The sequence below is a fragment of the Lethenteron reissneri genome, chromosome 52 (genome assembly GCF_015708825.2).
Source record: "Lethenteron reissneri isolate LAM-NWPU_2019-01 chromosome 52, ASM1570882v1, whole genome shotgun sequence".
In the NCBI taxonomy this organism is placed as follows: Eukaryota; Metazoa; Chordata; class Hyperoartia; order Petromyzontiformes; family Petromyzontidae; genus Lethenteron; species Lethenteron reissneri.
Window position 1 is genome coordinate 3,899,118 of NC_083830.1, and position 27,205 is coordinate 3,926,322.

The following is a 27,205-nucleotide window of genomic DNA, read 5'->3' on the forward strand; positions in this document are numbered from 1 at the left end:
TTTGTTCACTTAAACAAACATTACAGGCAGTGTCGGGTGGTGGAGGGTTACGACACATTTATATACTTACGCGATCTAACCCAAAACCTTTTATTATGAATAATATTGGTCGCGAAAGCCTCCTACGTGTTAGGGTGTTCGTTTGTTCGGTCGTTTTTAAAATCCGCTTGTCTTGGTGAGGGTCGCGGCAGGCAGCATGTAGAGTAGGGCGGTCCAGACCTCCCTTTCCCTGACGACAGACTCTAGCACTATACACTACACTACTACACTATACACTACTACGCTATGCACTACTACGCTATACAGTACTACGCTATACACTACACTAATATACATTACTACACTCCACTATACACTACGATACACTAAACTGATATACACTACTACACTACACTATACACCACGATACACTACACTACTATGCTATACACTACACTAATATACACTACTACTCTATACACTACGATACACTAAACTGATATACACTACTACACTATACACTAATACACTATACACTACTGTATACTACTACACTATACACTACGTTACACTCCACTGCTATACACTACTACACTACACTATATACTACTATACACAGGCTTTAGTTCTTCTGCTCTTCATAGGGAATTCCCAGGCGTTCCCAGGCCAGACGAGAGACATCGTCCCGCCAGCAGCGTGTCCTGGGGTCGCCCCAGTGATTGTTAAATAAATACACAACTGCAACGCAACACAAAAAACATGTCTTTACAATGACGAGAACAGGACTATCCGTTGATATCTTAACGTACCACTTACCGTCGGCTATTACGGGTAAAGTTTGGTACGAACATCGCAGTAGGTGGGCGAGACAATTTCAAGGGAACGTTCATGAAACTAAATCCAAATAATAATATATTCCTGTGAAGGGCAATCACGAAATAACCAAATCCTTAAAAAAATGCGCGTAATAATATATTCATATTCAGGGCAATCACTAAATAATAATGAATGCGACGTATATGAAAACGTGTGTGTGTGTGCTTGCCTGAATCACAACATTGAGTAATCTTCCCAAGGTTAATGAAAGTGGCTTGTGAGCTTAAAAAAAGAAAAAGAATGTGATGACTGTTTTGATGACTTCACATTTTTCTTTGACGTAATATATTTTTTATTTCGTCCGCCCTTCTCCGCTTCCAGAAGGTTCCGTGCAAATGTTTACCAAGATGACCGGTGCCTTTATAAAGCCGTTTCAAAACGCTCGAGTTGAGTTAGTGTCTTGAGAAACCTGACCACTGCTGAAACAGAGCCAGTCCGTTGTAGAACTTAAAAAAAAAGAAGTCTCGATATCAAAACCCTCCCATCGATCTTCGGGCATGGCAAACAGGTAAGCAGTAGCGTGATGCTGGACCGCTGTACATTTAAACGTTGAGATGTACTTACGTGTTATGTAAGTCTCTGCCGAATTAACTAATTTCGTGAAGGTGACCGCCTAATCAGTGGTCGGAGCACAGGCAAGAGGAGGTGGACAACTACCTGCAGAATGTGTAATTCAAAACGTTTGAATATTGTTGCTCGTTCTTACGTTCTTATATCAGTTTTTGTATATATATTTTAAATATGTCTTCTGATGTGAATGTTTGTACGCTCGTGAACCAACTGTGCCCGGGTAAGGTAGAAACTTGGGCATAATGTTCTAACGATAGGTGGTGCTCACCAACATTTTGGCAGATAAATGACCACGCTGCCACAATTGTCATTTGATCACGTGGCCGTTTTCCACATTAAAAAAAAAACAATTTGATGGCAGCTTCGGTGGTTCCCCAACGACAAGTGAACTAACCCCATTGTCTGGACGGGTGTTAAACTTAGCGATGCATTTAAAAACGCGAGCTTTCCCTGTACGCTGATCAGTACAGCCGCAAGCCAACCTTTAACACGGACCAGTCTGACGAATGATTTATTGTACAGCTCTTCACAGTCCTACTGTGCTCGCGAGCTGATTCTGCTTCATCATTATCATCATCTGCAATCATCTGTCCACTTCCCCCCAAAACCGCCACCATATCTCAGGGACTCACAATGCGACAACGATTCCCACTTAGCGCCCAATTCATAATAAAGGGTTTTTGGGTTAGATCGCGTAAGTATAAATGTGTCGTAACCATCCACCACCCGACACGGCCAATTAGTAATGGATTTGTCACGTAAACGACGCGCCAATTAGTTACTACTTCAGCCCACCGGTGTGTTGGAGATTACATCCACAACATTTACAATTTGAGTAGTACGACGTTTCGCTGCCAATTACATCAACCGGCATCATCGAGCGATTTGCCAGACTACAAAAACCTTTGTTACGAATAATATCGGTCGCGAAAAGCCTCTCCGTGTTAACGCCCAGTGCTCCGTCGCTCCATCTCCACGATCTTCACCTTCCACCGTGGGTCTCGGCCCGCACTCGGCGGGGTGAGATGGCAACCCGAGGGGTTCGTGTCTCATGATGACGACGACGACGATGATGATGACGAATGATCTCCATGGTGGACACCCTCGTGTGTGCGTGTGTGTGTGTGTCCTGCTTCGTGAGTTCTGTCCACCGGCCATCATCGCCACGAGCCGCGATGTGCGTCAGCCCAAGTCTAATATTGTCAACTCAACTATTTTGTTCACCGGGTAAAGCCCGCCGTGCTATTAACTCGCTTTTTAGAGGCGACCGAGCCGTACGTGATAGCTAACAGAAGTGGCTTATATCATCATCAGCAGCAGCAGCATCATGGCAGGTGGGGATTCATAGTCGGGACATTGATCCGAACGCTTGTTTCTAAATGTGGAGGGCAAATCCGGAGTTCCCGGCGAAATATCCACTCGACCACGGGGAGAGAGAAAACGCGAAATTCAAAATATACCACAGGCACCGTCAGGGTCCGGGATTGAACCTATCATCAGGCATCGTCATGGTCCGGGATTGAACCTATGCACTCCTGCGTAGCAGGCGAGGGGGGTAACGTCTGCTCACCACCAAGCGTGCACCTATTCACGCTTGTTGACACGCGCTTTTTGTCCCATTTCCTTTGCGAATATCCACGTTTCGACCGACTCAGATCGTGTTCCCCATATCAACGAAACTAGTTTAAACGATTTAAAGCTTTCGTGACTGCAGGGATCCATATGCTTGGTTCTTTCGGTAAAGTAACGTAGAAGGGAAATAATAAAATAATAATAAATAAAATATAAAATTATCACGACGTTTCGATTGTAACACAAGCAATCATCATCAGGTGTGAAAACCACAGCAAGAAAATATTTACTGCTGTGGTTTTCACACCTGATGTGGTTTTCACACCTGATGTGGTTTTCACACCTGATGATTGCTTGTGTTGCAATCGAAACGTCGTGAGAATTTTATTGTTTTATTTGTATTATTTTGTTATTTCCCTTCAACGTGACTTTACCAAAATAACCAAGCATATCGTTTCAACGAATCAACTGTTCACGTGGTAGTAAGCAAAGCGAAAGAGGCGTCATCACGTTTATTGTTAAGCGCAAATCTGTTACAAGATACATTGGGAGGTTGGCGGTGGCGATGCACGCCTGGAGTTCAGATATTACGTCTGCAGTTCAGATATTACCCAGGCAGCATTGTGCGTCAGCAGACGACCTCTGGGTCAGCGTCTTCCTGCTGGGCCTCGTCAAATGAACGCCGCTGAGTAACCCACGAGGTCGAATAGCCCAGTTCGAGTCTGTGAACACGTCCAGCCTTGTGCCATTGCTGCCCTCAAAAGCCAGCAGGCTGATTGACTATGGAAAGAATTGCGATTTGACGCGGAGAGAGGGGTGGGGGGGGGCAGCATGGACCCCCGTGTTCACGCGGTGTATTCAAATGAACCTTGTGGCGGTACCCCGGGGTGTCTTAGTACCCCGGCTCTCGCATGATGTCCGTGATGCAGTCGTTTCTAGTCTGTGGATGGTCGGCGATGCGGCAATCGACTCGTCTCGACGAGCTGTACACGATGCACTATTCACAGTTGAATTTTTCGAAAACGGATTTTGTTATGCTAAAGATTGGCGTTTCAACATCGCAGAGTGGCGCTGATTTCGCATTGATTGGTAACCCAGTCGCGGCGTGAAGTACACCCCTGGAAAAATATAGTGTCCCAGAAATAAAATATTTAATTGCCTCGGCTATTTTGTATTATTTGGTTACCACCATAAGGGTCAAATAGCCATTGGTTGCGTGGGGGGGGGGGGGCAAAGGCCTATGACTGCCCTCTGTCAGAAGAGGGCACCCAATAGCTTGCTCACGGTTTGCTGTGTTCATTACCCGCATGGGGAACAGCAGGGCCGGGAAAGGAACCGTTGCACGTAAACCCTCGCGAGTTTGGGACCGTGCATAAATGACGTCACGCACCTAGGGGTGCGGGGAGGGGCGTCCGACATTTGTGACGATGTGTGACGAGGGGAGGGGGGGGTTGAGAAATGTGACGTCACATCAAAATGTGCAACTTTAAATAAATATAGAGAACACGTTGTACTTAAATAAATATACTTTTTAATACATTCTAGATTTGAAGCTTTTGTGACTGCAAGGATTCATATTCTTAGGTTTTTTTCGGTAAAGTCACGTAGGTAAAAAATTAAAATTAATAAAAGTAAAATAATACTTTTTAATAAATGTTTTCTCCGACAACATCAGAGGGCAGCGCCACATCAAATACGCACTAAATTTACAATAGTTTAAAGCGAATTGAAGCACGTTTTATTTTTGGGGTGGGGGGGGGGATCTGACTTTTTGTGACGCCGTGTGACGAGAGGGGGGGGATCAAAAATCGTTCAAAATCGCGTGACGTCATTTATGGACGACCCCTTTCGCATATTCGCGAGTCACCCAATGTACTCCTATTCCCGATTCGCGGCTGTTGCGTCGACGTCCGCAGACCGCCGACACAACGGGGATGGCACGCGCGGCAATTGTTTTGTCCACACTCGAAACTTTCGACTGCGAAGATGAGACGGGCACGCCGCCTCGGCTGCCTTTCTGCTAAGTCCTCAGTCCCGCGGTGATCCCCGCAACCGGACTCTGCTTGCTCTGAACTTTAACCGCACTCGCGCATCTCCTGGAGGATGGGAACCTGTTTATGTATTTATTTATTATTATCAATAGTACGTGCTGGTGGCTGCAGTGACGGATGAAGCTAGTGCGGGGCCTGTAGCATGTGTTGTATTAAAGAGGCCCTAAATAATTAAAAAACACACATTTAAACACACATTTTTTTACTTGCACAGTAAAGTAATTGTATTTTTTCATTTGCTATACAGCCGAATGATACGACAAATCGCTAACCTTATACACCCAGTCGTTCATACAAATTTAAGGCGGTATAGTACTATAGTAATAGAGCAAGTGCTGAATCACTCAACCGGAGTTGATAGCTTGAAAGCATTTAGCGCGGGGCCCTTGAAAGTGTGGGGCCCGTAGCTACATGTGTAGCTACTTGTGCTACGAGGATAATCCGGCACTGGTGGTGGTGAGGGGTGGGTGGGTACGGCGTTTTGGTCAGCTCGCCGACTTTGGGGAGGCGAGGCTTCCCGTATTATGAATAATTATTATGAATAAGCTCGTGTTGTCGCATCATGTGACGCGGCCTGACATTGCGTGCGCGTGTACCACAGGGTGGTGCTGATGGCGCTGTGTGTGGGCCTCCTCCTGGTTCAGCTGGCCTCGTGCAAGCACCTGAGGTCCCTGAATCCTGGAGAAACAACCCCGCAGGACGAGAAATGCGTCGGTAAAACGAATCTCTGAGCATGTGGGCATTTTTCAAACCCTAGTTTTATGCTTCCGCTTATTCAAATGTTTTTTTTAATAAATTGATTATTAAAATGTATCTATAACATAATAATTTTTTTATGCCGAACGTCTGCTGCTGCTGTGTCTTGTGCAGCGCTTTGAGATCCTTGATGAAAAGCGAAATTTTAATGGAATTATTATTATTCTCATCTCAACCATCAAAACACCTCCAGTCGCTGACAAAAACAACGCATTCACTCCATTGGAACCTCATTTGCCAGTAAAAATATGGTAATTGTTTTTTTACCCTTCTATCTGACAACAAAACTGACACCTTTTTACAAGGAGTCATGTTTGCATAGACCACAATACCTGCAGTCATAATGCAAACAAAAAACACAACTCTGATAATGTATGCACTGTCCTTGAAGTTGATTGGTCCAATTATCAACGCATTCACTCGCACTCACTTTGTACGGCCATCATTATAACGCTGGACTACACAGACCGTGTTAAACCAGGAAAGCATCGGGGAGATTTTTCTTTTGCTTGACCATATCTCATGTCGTGGCAGCGGTGTAGATTGCTTGCTTGGGCATGCCCCCACCGCCACCCAAGGAACGAAAATATGGAGCCATCCCTCCGGTATGGGGAGTCGGCAAACCCTGCAGCTGTAGTGCCACGTGTGGGTCTTTGTCTTTCAAGGACTGCTTCGTGACGTTATTTATTAAGGAGCCCCGCCGTCTCGTACTCCACGTGGCATTGCGGCTCTTGAGATATTGACGGGGGGGTGGTGGTTGGGGAGGGGGGGTTACCGAATTCGGAAAAAAATGGCTTTTCTTGTTATTTTGGTTGCCAACCCTTGACCATGGGAGTCCAGTTTACCATGGAAGTTCAGTTTACCATGGATGTTCAGTTCACCATGGAAATTCAGTTTACCATGGAAGTTCAGTTCACCATGGAAGTTCAGTTCACCATGGAAGTTCAGTTTACCATGGGAGTTAATTTTACCATGCCAGTTCATTTTAGCATGGAAGTTCAGTTCACCATGGAAGTCCATGTTACCATGGAAGTCCATTTTACCATGGAAATTCAGTTCACCATGGAAGTTCAGTTTACCATGGATGTTCAGTTCACCATGGAAGTCCATGTTACCATGGAAGTTCAGTTTAACATGGATGTTCAGTTCACCATGGAAGTCCATGTTACCATGGAAGTTCAGTTCACCATGGAAGTTCAGTTCACCATGGAAGTTCAGTTTACCATGGAAGTTCAGTTTACCATGGAAGTTAATTTTACCATGCCAGTTCATTTTACCATGGAAGTTCAGTTCACCATGGAAGTTCAGTTCACCATGGAAGTCCATTTTACCATGGAAGTTCAGTTCACCGTGGGCAGGGGTGCGACTCCGGAGCTACCTGCGGCTCTTTAAGGAACTGCTCTTGAAATATTGAGGCTTTTTTTTCTTGGCGAATTCGAAAGAACTTAAAATGCCCCTTCTTGTTATCTTGCTTGCCGACCCCCTGCTCCAGCTTGGATGTCGCCTGCCTGCCGACTGGCCCGCCGAGTCGCCCTCGAAAGCTAAAGAGCTTCTTCGCTCTACGGGCTTTAGTCGAGAAGCAAAATTTCCGATTTTTATTCAGTCCGAATCGCCCCCTCCCCCCTTACCTCATCCTCTCCTCTTCGTAGCACTGCGGCCCGTGGGGGCCCCAGTGCAGTTGCACCGCCTGCGCACCTCAAAGTTAATTTATTAGGTATAGCCCTGTGAGCCATTCGGCTCTTGAATCGGGTGCAACCGCAACAAACAAAAAAAACATGAACAAGAAAACATCTTAAAGTGACTATGTGCAAACAGAAAATCCAAGAAAAAACAGCAAAATATTGCAGAAAAATCACCGTACACAAACCTCTCGGCAGCCACGCAGCCACGTGTCGTCTCGTGGCGGTTAGTAGTTGACAGGACACGCGAGCAGCGGCTACTCCTCTCCCGGTATTTTTGCGATGCCGCTCGCGTATTGGAGGCCTGGGGCTCCTAGGAGGCTCACAAACCCGGAGCACGACTTCGCTTGAGCGACCGCTTTCCAAAGTCTCCGATGTGATGTGATGTTACCCATCTCCCTTAACAAGAACCGGCGTTGATAAGGGAGGATATTTACGTCAAATGTCATAAATGCTTTGAACACCAAGGTATATTTAAGTTATCATCAACAACGTTCATTTCATTAACCCAGGTAATATCTACTGAGGTTCATTTCGATTTGTGGAATGTTTTTCCATTTGTGGAATGTTTTTACTCAGGAGCACTTATTTTAATTTTCACATATTGTTTTTAACAATGTAGTTTTGGGCACGTGTCATGGTCTACATGTGGGGTGTTCTGAGTTTGCAGCATTGCCTCTCCTTGTGCAATAGTGCGGCAGTGCCAATCTCGAGACAACGTCCGGCCAGCGCAAGAGAATCAAACAAGTATAACCCGTAAAAACAAAGTTTTTCACTATAAATCCTTTATATGCGTGGCGGCTAGAGTCCTCTCGTCCTCTGGCTTGAGATGGCTGCCACCTATGGGTCAGATGATTGTCTGCCAGTATTAAGCAATTGGTAATTAAATATTTAATTTGTTTTCCATAAACAGTGTAACATTTTGGAAAAAAATGTTCACGAACATTAATTGTCTCGCACAACGAGTCTGTGTGCAAAATGTCAGCTCGATTGGATCACGGGGAGTGGGTTAAAAAACGACCGAAAGGTTTGCACGGTCGTAAGCAAGCAAGCAAGCACGCAAGCAAGCGAACTTAATATAAAGGATTTAAAAACCCTCCCGCTCAGCGGTCGACCCACTTAGAATGAGCCAAAGCGACGCCTCCGCCCGTCTTACATTCACCACCAGAAGCCTTCCACGCGCGTGGGTCGGCTTTCGGCGATTTGCTTTCAAGGCGAGAGTGTGAAAAACGCGCGAACGAGAGAAGCGCAGAGGGTTACGGAGGTGAAGGGGACACGGGCAGCTTGCACCTCGTAATTATTTGTGGAGAAGCCCCTTAATTGGCAAAGGGGATGTTGGTCGTGCTCATTGTCACGCGGCCTTAAGCGGCGAGGTTGTGCGTGATGTGAGATAACAGCATCGCACCTTGTCAACAACAACAACACAAAAAAACGTTGGCTGCAACATTCTCTTTTCTGAATCATCGCGAGCGGTGCGTTCGCGTGGGTCACAATTTGCGCGTGCATTGCACACCCACGCTCCTACGTACGCACGTGAAGCAAACGCACCCTCAGGTGTGGACGAATCGTCACTCTTAAATTAGTTTAACACGTAGTAGGATTTCGCGACCAATATCATCCATAATTCTAGATTTGAAGCTTTCGTGACTGCAAGGATTCATATTCTTTGGTTTTTTCGGTAAAGTCACGTAGGTAAAAAATAAAAATTAATGAAAGTTAAATAAAAATAAAATAAAAATCACGACGTTTCGGAGGCAACACAAGCTTCCGTCTTCAGGTGGAACCGTCACAGCACGATAGCTGTATCAAGTAAGATAAACTGTTTAATTGGAATTTCTCTTTACTTGATACAGCCATCGTGCTGTGACGGTTCCACCTGAAGACGGAAGCTTGTTGCCTCAGAAACGTCGTGATTTTTATTTTATTTTACTTTTATTAATTTTAATTTTTTACCTACGTGACTTTACCGGAAAAAACCTAAGAATATCATCCATAATATTTTTTTACACGTCTTCTTGGTTCTTTCGGTAAAGTCACGTAAAAGGGAAGTAATAAAATAATAAAAATAAAACATTAGAAAATAATTCTAGTGAATTAGTGAGAATTATTTTATTATGTTTTATTTTTATTATTTTATTACTTCCCTTCTACGTGACTTTACCGAAAGAACCAAGAAGATGAATCCCTGCAGTCACGAAAGCTTTAAATCGAAATTTAATACGATGCGGGCGCAGTCTCTCGCGACGGCTCGCCGCCGTTGAACGAAATGCCGCTGCCGCGTCGTGCACTCACCTCCACCACCAACGAAGTCGTCGTCACGTGGTGACCACACGTGGCCAATCCGTGGCTGCGTCAGCGGCGCCATCGGGCGATCCGCGAAATCTGGCAGCTCGTCGGTCGTCACTGCCGTCGAAGACCTCCGCGCGAACCAATTGTTGAACGCGTGGTGGATCGCCCTCCAACAACAATAACAACAACGCTACCGGCGGCGGTGCTGGTGTGATCAATTGGGATAATGATTGGTTTTACACGCAACGGACAGCGAGTGCGTTGTAAGCTTCGATTTAAAGCTTTCGTGACTGCAGGGATTCATCTTCTTGGTTCTTTCGGTAAAGTCACGTAAAATGGAAATAATAAAATAATAAAAATAAAACATAATTAAATAATTCTCACGACGTTTCGGCCACAACGCAGGCAGCCGTTCTCAGGTGAAGAACAGGTCTGTCGGAAAGACAGCGTCTGAATGAACTGTTATTCCGACAGACCTGTTCTTCACCTGAGGACGGCTGCTTGCATTGTGGCCGAAACGTCATGAGAATTATTTTATGATGTTTCTTATTTTATTATTTCCCTTCTACGTGACTTCGCCGAAAGAACCAAGAAGATGCGTTGTAAGCGTCACGAATCGTGATGATCGCAAAATAATTATTGGCCGCGGGGGGCGCTTCAGTTGAGTGAACTGCAGTGGGAGGAATTATTCTGGACACATATTTTGTGGAAGAGCAGCAAGGCGCACCGTCGATGCGACGAAAACGCGGCTGTAAAAGTTACGGAAAACTGATACCGGGATGACCGTCATTGCGTGAAATTTGATATCATATCGTGAAAAAATGTATATCATGGCAACGCTGGTTTCAACTTAGCCATCCGGAAAATATACCTCGAGTGGTTTGCACCTCAAGCTCCCCCCCCCACCACACACATTCACAGCACAACCACGTTCAGAGAAAGAAAACAGACAAGCACAACTCAAAACACGTCAATAAAACTGTGGCCTTGAAAGGGAAAATATACAACAGGTGACGTTTCAGGCAATGGTCCTTCTTCATAGCACGTACTATATATGAGTCAGGGCCTTGATACATCACCGATTATATATATCATACGAGCAGTACACGTGCACTTTGCTATTTATTTATTTAGTTTTAAGGCCACAGTGTTGGTGACGAACGAGTTGATTTTCTGTTGTTGTTAAATGGACGCAATCACAGAAGGTGACCAACGATACACTTGGAGTGGTATTCTCTCACCCTCGAACACTCCCCTCGTACCCTGGGGCTATTATTATTATTCCCATGGCCGCCACTTACCGGCTTCACCTTCCCAGATCACTCCTCGACCGCCTGCACCAGGGTTAGGGTTCTGGCTGCACCAGGGTTGGAGACCTGTACCAGAGTTAGAGACCTGTACCAGGGTTAGAGACCTGCACCAGGGCTAGAGACCTGTACCAGGGCTAGAGACCTGTACCAGAGTTAGAGACCTGTACCAGGGTTAGAGACCTGCACCAGGGCTAGAGACCTACACCAGGGTTAGAGACCTACACCAGGGTTAGAGACCTGCCTGTACCAGGGTTAGAGACCTGCCTGTACCAGGGTTAGAGACCTGCCTGTACCAGGGTTAGAGACCTACACCAGGGCTAGAGACCTGCACCAGGGCTAGAGACCTACCTGCACCAGGGTTAGGGTCCTGGCTGTACCAGGGTTAGAGACCTGTACCAGGGTTAGAGACCTGCACCAGGGCTAGAGACCTGTACCAGGGTTAGAGACCTGCACCAGGGCTAGAGACCTGCACCAGGGCTAGAGACCTACACCAGGGTTAGAGACCTGTACCAGGGTTAGAGACCTGCCTGTACCAGGGTTAGGGTCCTGGCTGTACTAGGGCTAGAGACCTGTACCAGGGTTAGAGACCTGCACCAGGGCTAGAGACCTGCACGAGGGCTAGAGACCTGTACCAGGGCTAGAGACCTGCACCAGGGCTAGAGACCTGCACCAGGGCTTGAGACCTGCACCAGGGTTAGAGACCTGCACCAGGGCTAGAGACCTGTACCAGGGCTAGAGACCTGCACCAGGGTTAGAGGCCTGTACCAGGGCTAGAGACCTGTACCAGGGCTAGAGACATGTACCAGGGCTAGAGACCTACACCAGGGCTAGAGACCTGTACCAGGGCTAGAGACCTATACCAGGGCTAGAGACCTGCACCAGGGCTAGAGACCTGTACCAGGGCTAGAGACCTACACCAGGGCTAGAGACCTGCCTGTACCAGGGTTAGAGACCTGCCTGTACCAGGGTTAGAGAACTCCACCAGGACTAAAGACCTGTACCAGGGTTAGAGATCTACACCAGGGTTAGAGTCCTGTCTGTACCAGGGTTAGAGACCTGCACCAGGGCTAGAGACCTGCACCAGGGCTAGAGACCTGCCTGCACCAGGGCTAGAGGCCTGCACCAGGGTTAGAGGCCTGCCTGCCGCTCGTTTTGGGCAGCATCTGAGAGAGCGAAGGCCCGCGATCGTAGTTTGCCATCCGACGGTTTCGTTGTGCGGCCCACGCACACGTCTTCGGCCAGTAACGGTCACGATTTGCTTTTTATTATTATAATTATATATATTATTATCTATTTTATTATTATTATATATTTTATTATTATACTCGGAGTGCCCTGTACGCCGGCGCGTCTCAGGAGCGCTTGAGACCGCGCGCGACGAGTCACTTAGATGTCCTCTCGGGGAACATTTAGGGGGGGGGCAGCCCCTGAGTGGGGAAAGTGGCACAGCAACCTGGCCTGCGATCGGGCATGAGCCTGCCAGTAGGGAAGGCGGGCGGGTGGCAGGTGGTGGGGTGGCAATGATTGCCATATGTGTAATCCCAAACGAGTACATTGATGGGTCGAAATTTTATTTTGAATTTGGCACGTTTTGAGCGTGGAGACGGCCGCGCAATGGAACTGCTCGTTTCCAATGACATCGGGGCGGATGGGGGGGGGAGGCAAGGAAGATCTTCAAACGTCCACTGTGAAGCAAACAGTGCGGTGTTGTGGGCCTACGCAACGCGCGGTATTAACTGGGTGAGCCACCGGGGTTTGAGCCGCGCGATTTCGCCTCGCCAGTGTTCAACGTAACGACCCCGAAATGTCAAACTGAGCGCTCTGTCTGGTCTGTGTTCGTTTAAAAAAAAATGTGTTGATGATGAATAATGGCAGGTGTGGTGGCGCACGTCTGCAATAGGGTGATTTTGGCAAAGTTTGGTGGATAGCAGAGATTGGTAGAAGGGCCTCTGGCACTGTAGAGAGCTCTCCGGAAAAATCTCCTCTCGAATGTACGTTTTGGCCTACTCTTCCACGCAGGCCAGACATCTTGGAAGAGGTAGGTAAATAAATGGAATTGTTGTTGTTGCTGTTGTCATTACGATAAACAAATACGTATGTAAAATAAACAAAGACGGTTCTATTTAAGACCGGGAGCAAGTGAGAGCTTCACCATTCTGGCAAATTGTCCGATGATAATGGATGTAATTACCAGCGAAACGTCGTACTCAAAAAATGTAAATGTTGTTGATTCACTCTTCAACACACCGGTGGGCTAAAGTAGTGAACTATTTGTCTTTTGTCAACGTGACACTTTTGATTGGCCGTGTCGGGTGGTGGAGAGTTGCGACACATTTATAAATAACGCGATCTAACCCAAAAACGTTTAATATGAATAATATTGGTCGCGAAAGCCTACGTGTTAAACTGAATATCAAAGTATTGAAAAGATAAAAATGGGTTTTACCTTTTCTGCCAATAAAACAGGAGGTGTTAAAATGTTCAAACACCAAATAGAAATCAAGGTATGGCATTATCTGGTCTGACACTGGTGAGACTAGGCCCTAAATAAGTCTCTGGGACAGGCCCAATCAGTTTCAAAGACAATATATATTATCAGTGCATTTTTGCTTGCATGTTCACCACATATACTGCGTGTGGTCAATGCGGACTTGATTCGTTGCTAAAGGTTTCTATTTGGGGGTTGAATATCTTCCTAACACCTGTTTTATTTCCAGAAAGGGTAAATAAGGTTTTGTTAACAGACGCGTATACGATTCTCTGCGGGTCTTTCCAATGGAAAAAAACAAACAAACCCACTCGTGTTTTGTGCAGATGAAGGTTGCCTGGGCTCCCATGGCCTCCCCGGAAATCATGAGGATGAACACGATTCCAGCCATTCGAGCCATTCCAGTGATTCAAGCGATTCTAGCGATTCCAGTGATTCAAGCAGCAGCAGCAGCAGCAGCTCAGGCAATTCGGGTCAGTATAACCGGCGCTTAATTTCGAACCCAGAACAGTTCGGAACGCTGTTCCGGGAATTATGTTTGGCATGCGCGCCGCGTCCATCTCGCCCGATTGAGTCCTCGTGATACCAAGGTTGCCTTCGTGCGGTGGGGTGCATGCGGTTGTGGTGTGTGTGTGTAGCGGTGGTGTGTGTGTGGCGGTGGTGGTGTGCGTGCGGTTGTGTGCATGTGTCTGTGGTGTGTGCGTGCGGTTGTGTGCATGTGTCTGTGGTGTGTGCGTGTGGCGGTGGTGTGCGTGTAACGGCGTGCGTGCAGTGTGCGTGCGTCCGTCGGCGTCTGCTCGTAGAATCGCATTAATGTAGAGTAGGATAATATATAGGACTATTACAAATAGGCATACCGCAGCACTCTAGTGGCAGTGCCTTATGCCGGTAGTCTCCTCCTGCTAAGCCAGCCGAGAAAAGTTCCCGGAGATTATCGAGTGAGACGTTAAGCCCTGGGCAATACTGCAGGCTCGCTTCACCGTGCCGCTCACGTTCTGGGATGTTTGTCAAAAGTGATGTCCCTTAACGCGCAGCTGGGGTTCAGGGTTGTGAGTTACCGTGGGGTCGGGGTCGGAGGTGGGGGGGAGGGGGCAGATTGTGAAGGCTACGCTGGGAAATTCCCACCTTAATTTAAAACCAAACTATTTTTTATTTTACCAGGAAACGCCCCACTGAGCGGTACAGCTCTTTTTCAGAAGCGGCCTGGCCATCACAAATGATTGCTCAACGAAGACGCATAGTATCATCACGTGGACATTTATTGCAGCCAAATACTCTGAACGCGTGATGTTGATTCTGAACGTGGAGGGGAAAATCCGGAGGACTCGGAGAAATTCCACCCGGACCACGGGGAGAGCGAGAGAGACAGGCAAACTCCAAATATACAGCAGGCGCCAGGGTCGGGATCGAATCCGCGACCTCATGTATACCAGTTTATTTGGGACCTTCAAAACTAAACTATAAATTAAACTAAACCACGATTTGAAGCTTTCGTGACTGCAGGGATTCATCTTCTTGGTTCTTTCGGTAAAGTCACATAGAAGGGAAATAATAAAATAATAAAAATAAAACATAATAAAATAATTCTCACGACGTTTCGGCCACAACGCAAGCAGAAGACCAGGTCTGTCGGGGAGACAGCGTCTGAATGAATTCATTCAGACACCTGAGGACGGCTGCTTGCGTTGTGGCCGAAAAGTCGTGAGAATTATTTTATTATGTACATTTTTATTATTTTATTATTTCCCTTCTACGTGACTTTACCGAAAAAACCAAGAAGATAAACTAAACCATTTTTTTATTTTACTAGGTAAGGCTCAATGAGTTGTACAGTTCTTTCTCAGGAGCGGCCTGGCCACGAATGATAGCTCCACGAAGTGGTTCATCACCATCGCGTGGGAAATTATAGCAGCAGTCAAATACTCTAAATGCATGATTATAAATTTGGAGGGAAAAACCGGAGGACCCGGAGAAAAATCCACACGACCACGGGGAGAGAGAGACACCGCAAACTCCAAATATACAGCAGGCATCAGCGTCGGGATCGAACCCACGACCTACTGAATACCAGACGAGGTAGTTAACATCTCCTAGCCACCGTGATGATGATGAGAGAGACACGCAAACTCCAAATATACAGCAGCAGGCATCGTCAGGGTCGATCCCGACCCTGACGATGCCCATCGTCGATGGGCATTACAGGAGCGAAACAGCTACCGTGCATTGTTCTGTTGACAATGGGGGCAAGGGTCATTTTGCGATGGGGTGGGGGGGAGGAGTGTAGCCATCGTATTTTGTTGGGTTTTTTAGCTTTCAAAACTTCCGTTGACATCACGATTTGCCCTATTGACACTGAGAGCTGTGGGATTTCCAAAGTCGTAAACTCCTACACGCCGTCGTGTGTCGCTGTCACCTGACAGGTGACGACAAGGCCCCCCACCCACCCCCCCCGTTATGTAACCACTGAACAATACTTGATTATTGAGGTGGCATTGATCAAGTTGTTTCCTTTTCGATTATCAGCTAACTCCGGGGGCAACGGCCTTAATGGGTTAAGTTCGAAGCTAGATTGTACAACGTGGTTTTTTTATTCGTTGATGGTCGATGGGTCACACACGCTGGGCTACTCCAAGGGTCACTACTTTTAAGGAATAACAAAAACAAAACTGGTAGCGATATTGGGAAGAAGCAGAAGAAGATCTCAAAGATCTCAAAAAGTACCACACATCGTCTCGGATGTAGCTTTGTTTACAAAGAGCGGGCAATGACCGTGGTCGATCGCTGCCCCCCAGGGACGACTTGAACAGATTTCCCCAAAGACACCAGCAGCCGCCCTCCTCCTCCTCCTCGAAAGCGAAAACGGTCCCGGGAAAAAAAAACGGGGCAGGTGGCGAACCCAGTTGTACAGGGCCGTGGATAAGATGCACTTTAGTGTGGTGATGATATTGTGTTACGAACTCAGCGACATGAGTTGAACTCCTGGTCACGGCTAACAACATTGGCAAGTGATATTATTGTGTCCGTCCGTCGTGCATCCAAAAATGGGAGGGGTGGGGCTGGGTGGAGAGGAGAGGGTGGGGAGGGGCTGGGTGAGGAGGGGCTGGGTGGGGAGGGTGGGGCTGGGTGGGGGTGGGGCTGGGTGGGGAGGGGAGGGGCAGGTCACCCCGTGGTGCCCTTATAAAACTCAACGTTTAACCTACTCACGCCGGCTTGTACCCGCCCTCACAGTCGGGCATATTTGCGGAATACACCACGCCGCCGTTGACCCTGGCCATTGACCGAGCAACCCAACGTTCCTACCAGCTCCCTCCGCAGGAATGTGTTATTGGTGTGGTCTGGGACTGTTTTGTTGTTGACTTCGCTGCCTTGCCCAAGCATGATGAATCCAACTCACGTAATTGATCTAATTGTTTTGATACTTAGTAACTTGCAAACCATGTTGCACCACTGTCGTTGTTTTTTGTCTTTCTCGCTGTTGTAACTCGCTGACCACGTGCCCCTACTGGAGACATCTGTGACAAAAAGAGCTTCATAGCTTATCGGATTCCCGAAATCAAGATTCTGATTATGAATGACAAAGCGCTGTACATTATTATCGTCATCATCATTATCATTAGTGTCTATACATTCCAGTTCACAGTTAATCTAAGAGGTTATTTCAATCAATGCCTCGTGGTGTTCTCATCCTCACGTGGTGTCACAGGCGGGGCCAGAGAGCGGAGAGCGGTGCACGTGGAGTCGGAAGAGACCGGCGTGGACAGTGTGGACACTGGTAAAGGGGTCGTCCATAAATGACGTCACGCACCTAGGGCGGGGGGCGGGGTCAGACATTTGTGACGATGTGTGACGAGGGGGGGGGGGTTGAGAAATGTGACGTTACATCAAAATGCGCAACTTTAAATAAATATAGACAACACGCTCTACTTAATTAAATATACTTTTAAATAAATGTTTTTTCCTACAACATCAGAGTGCAGCGCCACATTAAATACGCACTACAATGACAATAGTTTAAAGCGATTTGAAGCATGTTTTATTTGGGGGGGGGGGCGGATCTTTGTGACGTCATATTTGAGGGGGGGGTCTGACTTTTTGTGACGCCGTGTGACGAGGGGGGGAGGTCAAAAATCGTCCAAAATTGCGTGACGTCATTTATGGACGGCCCCAAAGTCAAATAACATTTTAAACGTATGAAAAAACAAGAATAGGTTGATGCCCTTTCCGACAATGAAAACGGGTGTTAAGATGCTCAAGCGCCAAATAGATACCTTTAACAGCCGTTTTATGGCCAGAAAGGATAAAACCCTATTCATATATTTTTGCATACTTTGATTCTGGCCAAAAAATGTCCCGTAAATATTTTAAACGCGAACAACAACATTCCCCCCCGCACACGTTTTTTGTTGTCATCTGACAAACACGGTGAAAGTTTTACGAAGTCCCTGCGTACGCCTCCGTGTCCACCCCACAGTACGAATGGGTGTGCAACGCCACGGTTAAATCTATCGAACGGCGAGCACTCCGTCGCCTCTTCTGAGACGTCTGGCCTGCGTGGAAGAGTAGGCCAAGGGCGTCTGTGTAGGTCCCTCCGGGGGAGGGCCCCTACCACCACCGGTGGCCTGAGTTGAGCAATCACGACTTTTATTTTGCCTTTGGGAGGTGGTGTAGGGGACAGTTTGTATGTACGTATGTGTGTTGAACTTCTTTCACACCGTACCTAGCCAACCGTGCTAATCGGAAGTGGGTTGGAAGGACAACAAACTAAACACCCAAAAAGCAGTTCGAAAGAAATTCGATTTTAATCTCGATTTAAAAGCGCACAGCACCAGTGGATTCCGAATATCGGAAGAAAGGAGCGTTCCAGACGGCCGCAGAAGCGCGTCTGAAAGCGCCGCGCGACGATGCGGTGACCGCCGACTTTGCTCCGACGGCTGAGCCAACAGCCGCTGGGAGGATAACCGCAGTTCGCGTGATGATGGTTTACAGCTCATTGACGAGATCGGCGGCGAGGTGTCTCGTGGAGGATTTCTTTGCCAACGTGTCCCGGCGTGAACTTGCACGTCCCCCTCTCGTTTAGGACTCTCTGTGGAGAGTGTCGAGCTGACGCTCGTTGGGATGGACGCGATGAACGGGCAGCAGCTTCCCCACGGAGGTGAGTCTCCAGCGGCGTCTCTCTCCCGCCGTGCCGTTCGCCGGCGTCTCGTCGCGGTGTGGTACTGCTCATCGTTCGGCACGATGTCCGACGTTTCGCTCCAACCGTGGGGAGCTACTTGAAGAGTTGAAAACACGGCACAACCGGAAATCACGACTTGACACAGGGTCGATTTTGCACACGTGATCTGTGCATTTTTGGATTGTCTCTCTAAGGCAGGGGTGGGGAACGTCCGGCCCGTGGGTTGTATAAGGGCCGCGAAATCATTTGGTGTGGTCCTGCCAAGGCAACCGCAGGCGGGACTCGAAATTCAATAAATCTAGGAGCAAACCTGGAAAAGCAGTTGCGAGTAGCAACATCATCAATACCAGCTAACATCACACGCCTCACCAAAGAGAAGCCGTTCCAGTCATCACATTAGTGGTGAGTTAATTAAATGTTTGACCAAATATAACAGGCTAATTTTAAAGTTGATCATTTCGTATGGCCCACGAATGATGTTTTCAATATCCAAATGGCCCTTGGCAGAAAAAAGGTTCCCCACCCCTGCTCTAAGGGTTTACGATCGACAATGACAATGAAAAAACCCAAAATACTTATTTTTGAAATGACTGTTGTAAAATGCAGATTTTTTTTTTTATTAACCCGCCACGTGTGCTTCATTCACACAAGGGTGCGGGCGGGCGGGCGTGGGGTTTTAACGACGCATTCATATTTACGCGATCTAACTCAACAAAAAAAACACCACTCGATTACGACCAAGCTGAGTGTGAACGCCGGTCATTGACACCGCGACCAAAGCAACGCTGTCATCTCACGATAGAGTGCACGACTACCATCGGAGTCAGTGACGCAGAGCACACGAGGGGGTGAGGGTGAAGGGGGTGAACCGGCGGTCACACGGCTCGCCACCCCCACAACCCCCTTGCTGCCTGACCTGCCACGGACGCCCCACTGCCCCTTACTCTGACTCACTTTTAGAAATGTAATTATGTATTTCTCTAGGAAAGTTTGCAAGGACTCTTTACCTGAGCAGGGTCCTGCGTTGGGGTTTGAATTGCTTGTAAAATAATTATAATGATGATGATTTCAAGACGATGAGTGTTTATACTAAACTACTATGTTTAGTCTAGCAGGTAAGGCCCATTGAGTAATATGTAGTTATTTTTCAGAAGCGACCTGCCTTTCGCAGCAAACGATAGCTCAACGAAGCGGCTTATCACGTGGAAATTTATAGCAGCCAAATAACTCTAAAACGCGTGACGTTGGTTCTAAATGTGGAGGGGAAAACCAGAGGACCCGGAGAACAATCCACGTGACCACGTGGAGAACGTGCAAACTCCAAATATACAAGCGGCAGGGTCGGCATCAACCCCACGACCTCCTGTGTAGCAGGCGAGGTAGTTAACATCTCACCACCGTGGCGCCGAATGTGATTCCTGGTCATGGATGGATGAAGAGCTGTAAATGATACTGGTAGGAACCATCTGTTTCCACCAGCCCATAGGGGATTATTGTGTCCGTCCGTCCGTCGTGCATCCAAAAATGGGAGGGGTCGGGCTCGGTGGGGAGGGTGGGGAAGGGCTGGGTGGGGAGGGTCTTGAGGGGCTGGGTGGGGAGGAGAAGGTGGGGAGGGGCTGGGTGGGGATGGTGAGGCTGGGTGGGGGGTGGGAGGGGTGGGGCTGGGTGGGGAGGGGCTGGTCACCCCGTGGTGCCCTTATAAAACTCAACGTTTAACCTACTCACGCCGGCTTGTACCCGCCCTCACAGTCGGCCATATTTGCGGAATACACCACGCCGCCGTTGAACCTGGCCATTGACCGAGCAACCCAACGTTCCTACCAGCTCCCTCCGCAGGAATGTGTTTAATTATTGTATGATCAGCTCATCAGCATTAAATGGATTTAACCAGTTGAGAGTGCATTGAGGTATGTGTATGTATCGTTACTTGTTTATATTCTATGGTTCTTTCGGTAAAGTCACGTAGATAGAAGAAATAATAACAATAAAATAATAAAAATGAAAATAAAGTGAATAAAAAATAATACAAATATCACGACCGCTTGTGTTGCGATCGAAACGTCGTGATATTTGTATTATTGTTATTCCTGCAGTTTGCATAGGCTGCCTATTATGGGTACCGGCACACTATGCCTCGCCGCAACTTATCTCCCGGTTGACAAAGTTATCGCGTCGTGCCAGGCAACTCAATGTTAGGCAACTCGGAGGGAAAGTTCAGCTCACATTCAGACTCTCCGTCTGTTGCATTGCTGAAGTGCATGGCCAGGATTCGAACCCAGGCTCTCGTGACGAATTGGCGACACACGGTAACGACCATGCCACTGCTGTTTGATATCCCGCGTAATAATAACACTGGTCAACAAAAAAAAAAACATTTTGTTCTGGCCTGGATTTTTGCAGCTGTTTTGGACTAATTTCAGGGTGCTGATTCCAAATCTGATCTCAGATTCGCTCTATCACATCTCATTTTTATGCTATCGGCATACCCAATTTTCATTGATTTTACCCGAAATTAACTCTGTCACTTATGATTGCAAGTTGTTGCAAGTCAGTGACTGCTTTAGTGTTAAAATATGGTGCTGTATTTTTAGGATAGTGTGTTTATATTATAATTTTATGTAGATATCCACATTTATTTAATATTTTTCTTCTGCAGTTTTTATTGAAAATGCAATATTTGATATCTAAAAAACTTGATGTGATAGACAAAAACTGATGCCAGATTTAGAATCAGCACCCCAAAATTTCCTTAAAACCGTTGGAATACCTTATGCCAGAAAAAGTGTGGTGACCAGTGTAATAATACATACACAAACAAAGACAAAGATCCCCCGTATAGCCTTAACAGACTGTAGGGGCAAGTGCTGTTAGCGTGTACCTATGAAGGCCGGCACGCCACACGAGGAGGTGGGTGACCAACACCACGCCCGGCCGCCTTTGTCTCCCTAGTGGCGTTGTTTACACATCGCACCAGGTACTTATTTGAGGCTGAGTCGACCTAGGGGAGGCCCAGGACCGGTTCAGATAATCGTCACTGATGTTGGCCGTGAGCGGAAATCGAACTCCGTTTGATGGGTTCGTCGCGCTTAAACAAAAAACTAGTTTTTTTGTTTATGCCGTGAGCGGGAATCGAACCCTGGTCGCCAGGTTTGTAGCACAGCGTAGCGCTAACCGCTACACTACACGTACATGCACACACACACACGCAAACCGTCCACTTATACTTTGGGAAATGCACGTGCACTCTCACTTTATCTCTCTCTCTGATAAACCACTCAATCACGTTGGCTCACTTTTGTATTGCAGGTAATATGTAACGACCCGCTAACAACTCTTAAAGGTGAGACATTGCATTAGGTCCCCTGAGCAATCCATTATACTCCGGGCTGGCACTCCACCCTTGAAATTAAATGTGATTCTATCCTTAACACAAATCATAACCGACGCCTACGATTTAACTCCCAGCCAAAAGGTGAACTGTTCGACGCAACAGCTGTTGACACCCGCAGTTGTAATGATGCCGTATTCTCTGGAGTATGAGTCGCACTATGTTACCCCCCCCCCCTTTTAACGTTAAGCAAACGTTGCGGTTGAGTCTTATAATCCGGTAGCTGTGTACACGCGTGCGTGCGCGTGCGTGCGTGCGCGTGCGTGCGTGCGCGTAACTTTTGCTGACACTGGGCACAAGTCTAGGGTGCGTTTGATTATCCGTAGTGCCTTATCATCTGGAGAATACAGTCACAGACATTGTGCAATGTCACGCAACCCGCAGCTACAGCAATGAGAAGCTGCAGCTGACCATCTACAGCTGACCAAATCAATACTTGCCCTAAAAAACACTGCTCCCAATTGCCTCTGTTGCGCAATTAATACGCGCGACCTCATGAGAGTCAAAGTGATTTCACTGCTCAACCGTGCATCGGTGGTGGTGCACGTCTCCTGTTTACAGCCTTGAGCCAGTGGTGGAAATTCCACATTCCTATGACAGGGGGTGGGGGGAGGGGTAAGTCTACCCATAGGACAACCACTGTTGACTTCCCTTCAAAGTGGTACCTATTTTGTTATCATCAACCCTCGAGGGATGATGGGCTGAGTCGACCCCCCAACAAGGTTTTGAACTCGCTCATTACCGCTGAGACGTTGTATTTACCAATGACTAAATTACCCAGAATGCACCCAATTGTCGCCAGACCTCAGAAGCGAAGCAGCGTTGAGGCCGGGTGATCACGGTACTCAACATCGGTTGCCATGGCGCTGCAGAGCTACTTGATGGGCAGCACAGTAAAATCAATTGTTGTACTGCACTTCTAAGCTGCCACGTCTACACCATTCGCCTTCACGAACCGCACGCACCAGCGCGGTGAAGTATGGTCAACAGGCCCTCACGAGCAGTGGATTGACAACGTGGCTGTAAATTCCTCTCCATCATCATCATCAGCGGTGAACAATCCACTGCAGGATGAATGCCTACCCCTAAGCTGTCACCATCTCTCACAGTGCGGCCATACTGTTACAATCACACGTAGAATCAGCTGCGCATGGGCCGATTCGATTCGGATATTTTTTTAATTGGTGCGTGTGATTGGCAGATAAAATATGTGTGCCGTGGATGTTTGGTTGAGATCTCTTTTTTGTTGTTGTTGTTGTTTCGTTTACCCTCAGGATCACGCATTGAACGACGACTCGGCCGGACAATCTCAGAGAGACAAATGCTTCTTTTTAAAATGAATTATCACGCAGTTGTTGCAAAAGTGGGGCCTACTGGCTGACGCGTGCCAAAGGGAATGGAATCGGCGAATGAATGACACTCGTGAACGAACGACATGACGCTTCGACTTCGTCCAGGCGCTCGTAGAGTCTACGATGAAGAGTTGGCAAATCGTGTGTAAGGATGTGGCCCAAATTTCATTTAAACAAAGCAAAATAATTGCACGCAAATGCAATCGCTGCTGCTATGCATGCTTCCCCGCAAAATTAATGAGTGAAATTGGCTTCGTTAAATAAAGTTCCGTATGTGGAAATATATTTACATATTTTAAACAAAAACTCAACATCGGCGCCTGTATTAAGTCTAAGTGTCTGTATATTGGGGGAGTGAATGGCTGTTTAAATTAACGATCACACAACGCAACGTTTGCAACAACCGACTTCCACGATACATTATTTCGCCTTTAACCTTTGTTTTGTTAGGAATAAAGTACACTGTGTATGTTGAAAAGTGATATGTGACAGTCCACACGAGCCTAGAGTGGACATCTCACCATCAATGACCACCCGGGCTGGCATAACTTGCCTGGTTCCATCTTCGATACGTGGCCAATAGCAGTGACGCGCGTGATAAGTGAAAGCACTTGAAATGATGATTGGGTTATCAAATCATTCTACCTATAATTCAACTGAAACTACTACGTGTGTGCGTATGTTGAACTTCTTTCGCACCATACGTAGCCAACCGCGCTAATCGGAGGTGCCCCGGGGGAAGGACAACAAACTAAACGGCAAAAAATTAACCCGTAAAAACAAAGTTTTTCACTATAAATCCTTTATATGCGTGGCGGCTAGAGTCCTCTCGTCCTCTGGCTTGAGATGGCTGCCACCTATGGGTCAGATGATTGCCTGCCACCATTAAGCAATTGGTAATTAAATATAAAAAAAAAATCCTAAAATGTTTAAAATTTGGGAAAAAAATTTCACGAAAATAAATTGTCACGCACAACGAGTCTGTGTGCAAAATGTCAGCTCGATTGGATCACGGGAAGTGGGTTAAAAAACGACCGAAAGATTTGCACGGTCGTAAGCGCGCAAGCAAGCAAGCAAGTGAACTTAATATAAAGGATTTAAAAAGCAGTTCTTACGAAACGATTGTTGCTATCTTAGGCGCTACCAATTTTTGCTCTGACCCATGGACTTTAAGTGGGCAGGGATTCAGTTTTTTTTATGAAGCAAACGCATAAATGTCACCGCCAACAATCACGTGGATTGTTGGTGCGGTTGAGTGCTTCAGCGAACTGATATTTCACCCGCTCCATAAGAGGAGAAACGGCTTCCCGTGTGTAAACGAGATGCCCGCTCTCATCCCTCTCAGTCACTGCAACACAAACAACAGCTGGGGTACATTCAGCTTCCTCACTTTCATTTGATTCGTCCCAGCTGCACGACCCAGTCTAACTCGCGTGCCGCGGTGGCGAGATGTTAACTGCCTCGCCTGGTATACAGGAGTAGGCCTCGGCAAGGTAAGGTAAAAGTGTAAAACAACGAGCCTACCTTTACCCTACCTTTTACCTTACCACAATACAATCACTCTACCCTACCTTTGACCCTTTAGCAGGTAAGGTAAAAGTGTAAAAGCAACGAGTCTACCTTTTACCCTACCCTTTACCCTTACCCCTTGGCATGTCGACACCTTTACCTTTACCCTTTTACCCGGTAAAAAAGGGTGCATTACCTTACCTTGCCGAGGCCTATACAGGAGGTCGTGGGTTTGATACCAACCCTGACAGCTGCTGCTGTATATTTAGAATTTTCATGTTCTCCCCGTGGTCGAGTGGATTTTTCTCTGGGTCCTCCGTTTTTTTTCCGCCTCCACATTTCGAAACGTGCGTTTTGAGCATTTGTCCGCTTTAAATTTCCGCATGATAAGAGCACTTCATCGGGCTATCATTTGTGGCCAGTTCGCTTCGGAAAACGAGCTCTATAGCTACAGTGGACCTTACCTGGTAACATAAATAAAAACAAGTCGTTTGTAGTTTCTCACAATAAAATCCACGCGTTTGACCGCCGATTTCTACGGCTGACGGATCGCCGTCGCATGTGGGTATGGTTGTAAAGATCAGTGGAGAGGAGATGGAGGTCTGTGGGTCCCTCGCTGAGAGTAATGATCCATCGTGGCATCTGTCTCCCGTCTTCAGGGGCTCCCTGATCCGCTTATTTCCTTGCGAGGCCCGCGGGCCACTGGTGGGTCTTGTTGGCCTTTAGTGTGGCCCTCGACAATCCACAAATGGTGTCAAACCCCAGTGGTTTCAGAGGCGTGGCGGGCCTCACGCCTGGTGATGTCTTATCGGTGAAAGTCGCCTCCCTCTGGAAATTAGTGAAGAACGCTGCGCTAATCCATCTTTCTCTCTCTCTCTCTTCCGTTGTTGCTGATGGGACATTTGAGATAAAACAACGCCCATGATTTAGCGTCAAATTTGAGAGTGTACGACGTTTCCTAGATGGCAAAGGTTAGGGTGAAATATGATCTGGTCAAAAAAGTTCACGGAAACACTCGCAATGTTGATTAATTGCCGATGACATTCAATCATAGATATATATAACTGCTTAACTTAACTCATGGAGTATTTTGCCGGGGCTCTCCATCCACCACTCCACCCCCAGAATTTTCACCTCCCCCCCCCCCCAACCAGTCACCCACCCCCAAGCCCCTCATTCCCAACAGGCGGCAGTGCAGAAGTAATTTTCTGGAGCTCAGCACTGGACAGCTCCGGCCGAAATTCATCCCTGATGTACCATGCTCAAGTTCAAGTTCATGTGTTAGGTGTAGCCCTGTGAGCCATTCGGCTCTTGAATCGGGTGCAACCGCAACAAACAAAAACATGAACAAAAAAACATCTTAAAGTGAATATGTGACTGAGTGCAAACAGAAAATCCACAAGGGGGGGGGGGGGCACCCTTCAGAAATGTTTGTGACGTGAAAACGGTCGCGCACACTCGCCTGAATGTGCCACTTTAATTTCCAACAACACCCAATTGTCAGTTCGCAATTTGTTGCAGTGCATTCTGAAGGACATAACCGCCGTTTCGCTACGAGGCCTTTGTTTCAACCCGGATCAATCTAGATTTGAAGTTTTCGCGACTGCAGGGATCCATACATACTCTTTGGTTCTTTCGGTAAAGTCACGTAGGTATAAAATAAATAAAATCGTGACATTTTGATCGCAACACAAGAAATCGTCATCAGGTGGTAAACCCACAGCAATATTTTTTTTGCTAAAGTGACTTTACCGAAAGAACCAAAGAGTACCATTGGTACCTCATTTGACAGTAAAAAAATATGATAATTGTTTTTTTACCCTTTTATCTGGCACCAAAACTGACACCTTTTTCAGAGTTATGTTTTTTCTTTGCATTATGACTGCAGGTATTGTGGTCTATGCAAACATGACTCCTCATTAAAAAGGTGTCAGTTTTGTTGCCAGATAGAAGGGTAAAAAAACAATTATCAACCAAAGAGTATTCAACCGGATCGTTTAAATCAAACGCTTTGACAATTGCAACCGCAACAACAACAACAAAACAACACGCGGAAAGACAACGGCTTTATTACGTTTCGTAAGATTGAAGAACATCTGTGAGTTTAATTTGTTCTCATTCCTGCCTCTACTCTAAGATGCCCCCTTTGCAATTGTGCACCGTGCTCCCTCTAGCTTTGATTATAATAAAGCTACAACTGTGATTGCATCATC

General features: G+C 47.0%; 1 protein-coding gene across 2 annotated transcripts; it reads left to right on the forward strand.

Annotated features, from left to right (window-relative positions):
- The first annotated feature begins 1,215 nt into the window (after positions 1–1,215).
- On the forward strand, positions 1,216–27,205 carry LOC133355911 (dentin sialophosphoprotein-like). 2 transcript variants are annotated; one of them, XM_061573329.1, is made up of 7 exons: positions 1,216–1,363; positions 5,650–5,762; positions 13,897–14,043; positions 17,274–17,342; positions 18,648–18,722; positions 22,050–22,083; positions 23,406–27,205. In XM_061573329.1, the coding sequence occupies exons 1-6, from the start codon at positions 1,353–1,355 to the stop codon at positions 22,058–22,060; spliced, it is 426 nt and encodes a 141-aa protein (XP_061429313.1). In that variant the 5' UTR covers positions 1,216–1,352; the 3' UTR covers positions 22,061–22,083; positions 23,406–27,205. The 2 variants fall into 2 exon arrangements, with proteins under 2 accessions (XP_061429313.1, XP_061429314.1); XM_061573330.1 differs by lacking the exon at positions 13,897–14,043 and having other exon boundaries at positions 23,406–27,201.

What these genes read in the sequence shown, in the direction of transcription:
- LOC133355911 (XM_061573329.1), top strand. An exon ending in GCAGGACGAGAAATGCGTCG is followed by an intron (nt 5,763 to 13,896) that starts GTAAAACGAATC and finishes TGTTTTGTGCAG; the next exon opens with ATGAAGGTTGCCTGGGCTCC. An exon ending in CGTGGACAGTGTGGACACTG is followed by an intron (nt 17,343 to 18,647) that starts GTAAAGGGGTCG and finishes CCTCTCGTTTAG; the next exon opens with GACTCTCTGTGGAGAGTGTC.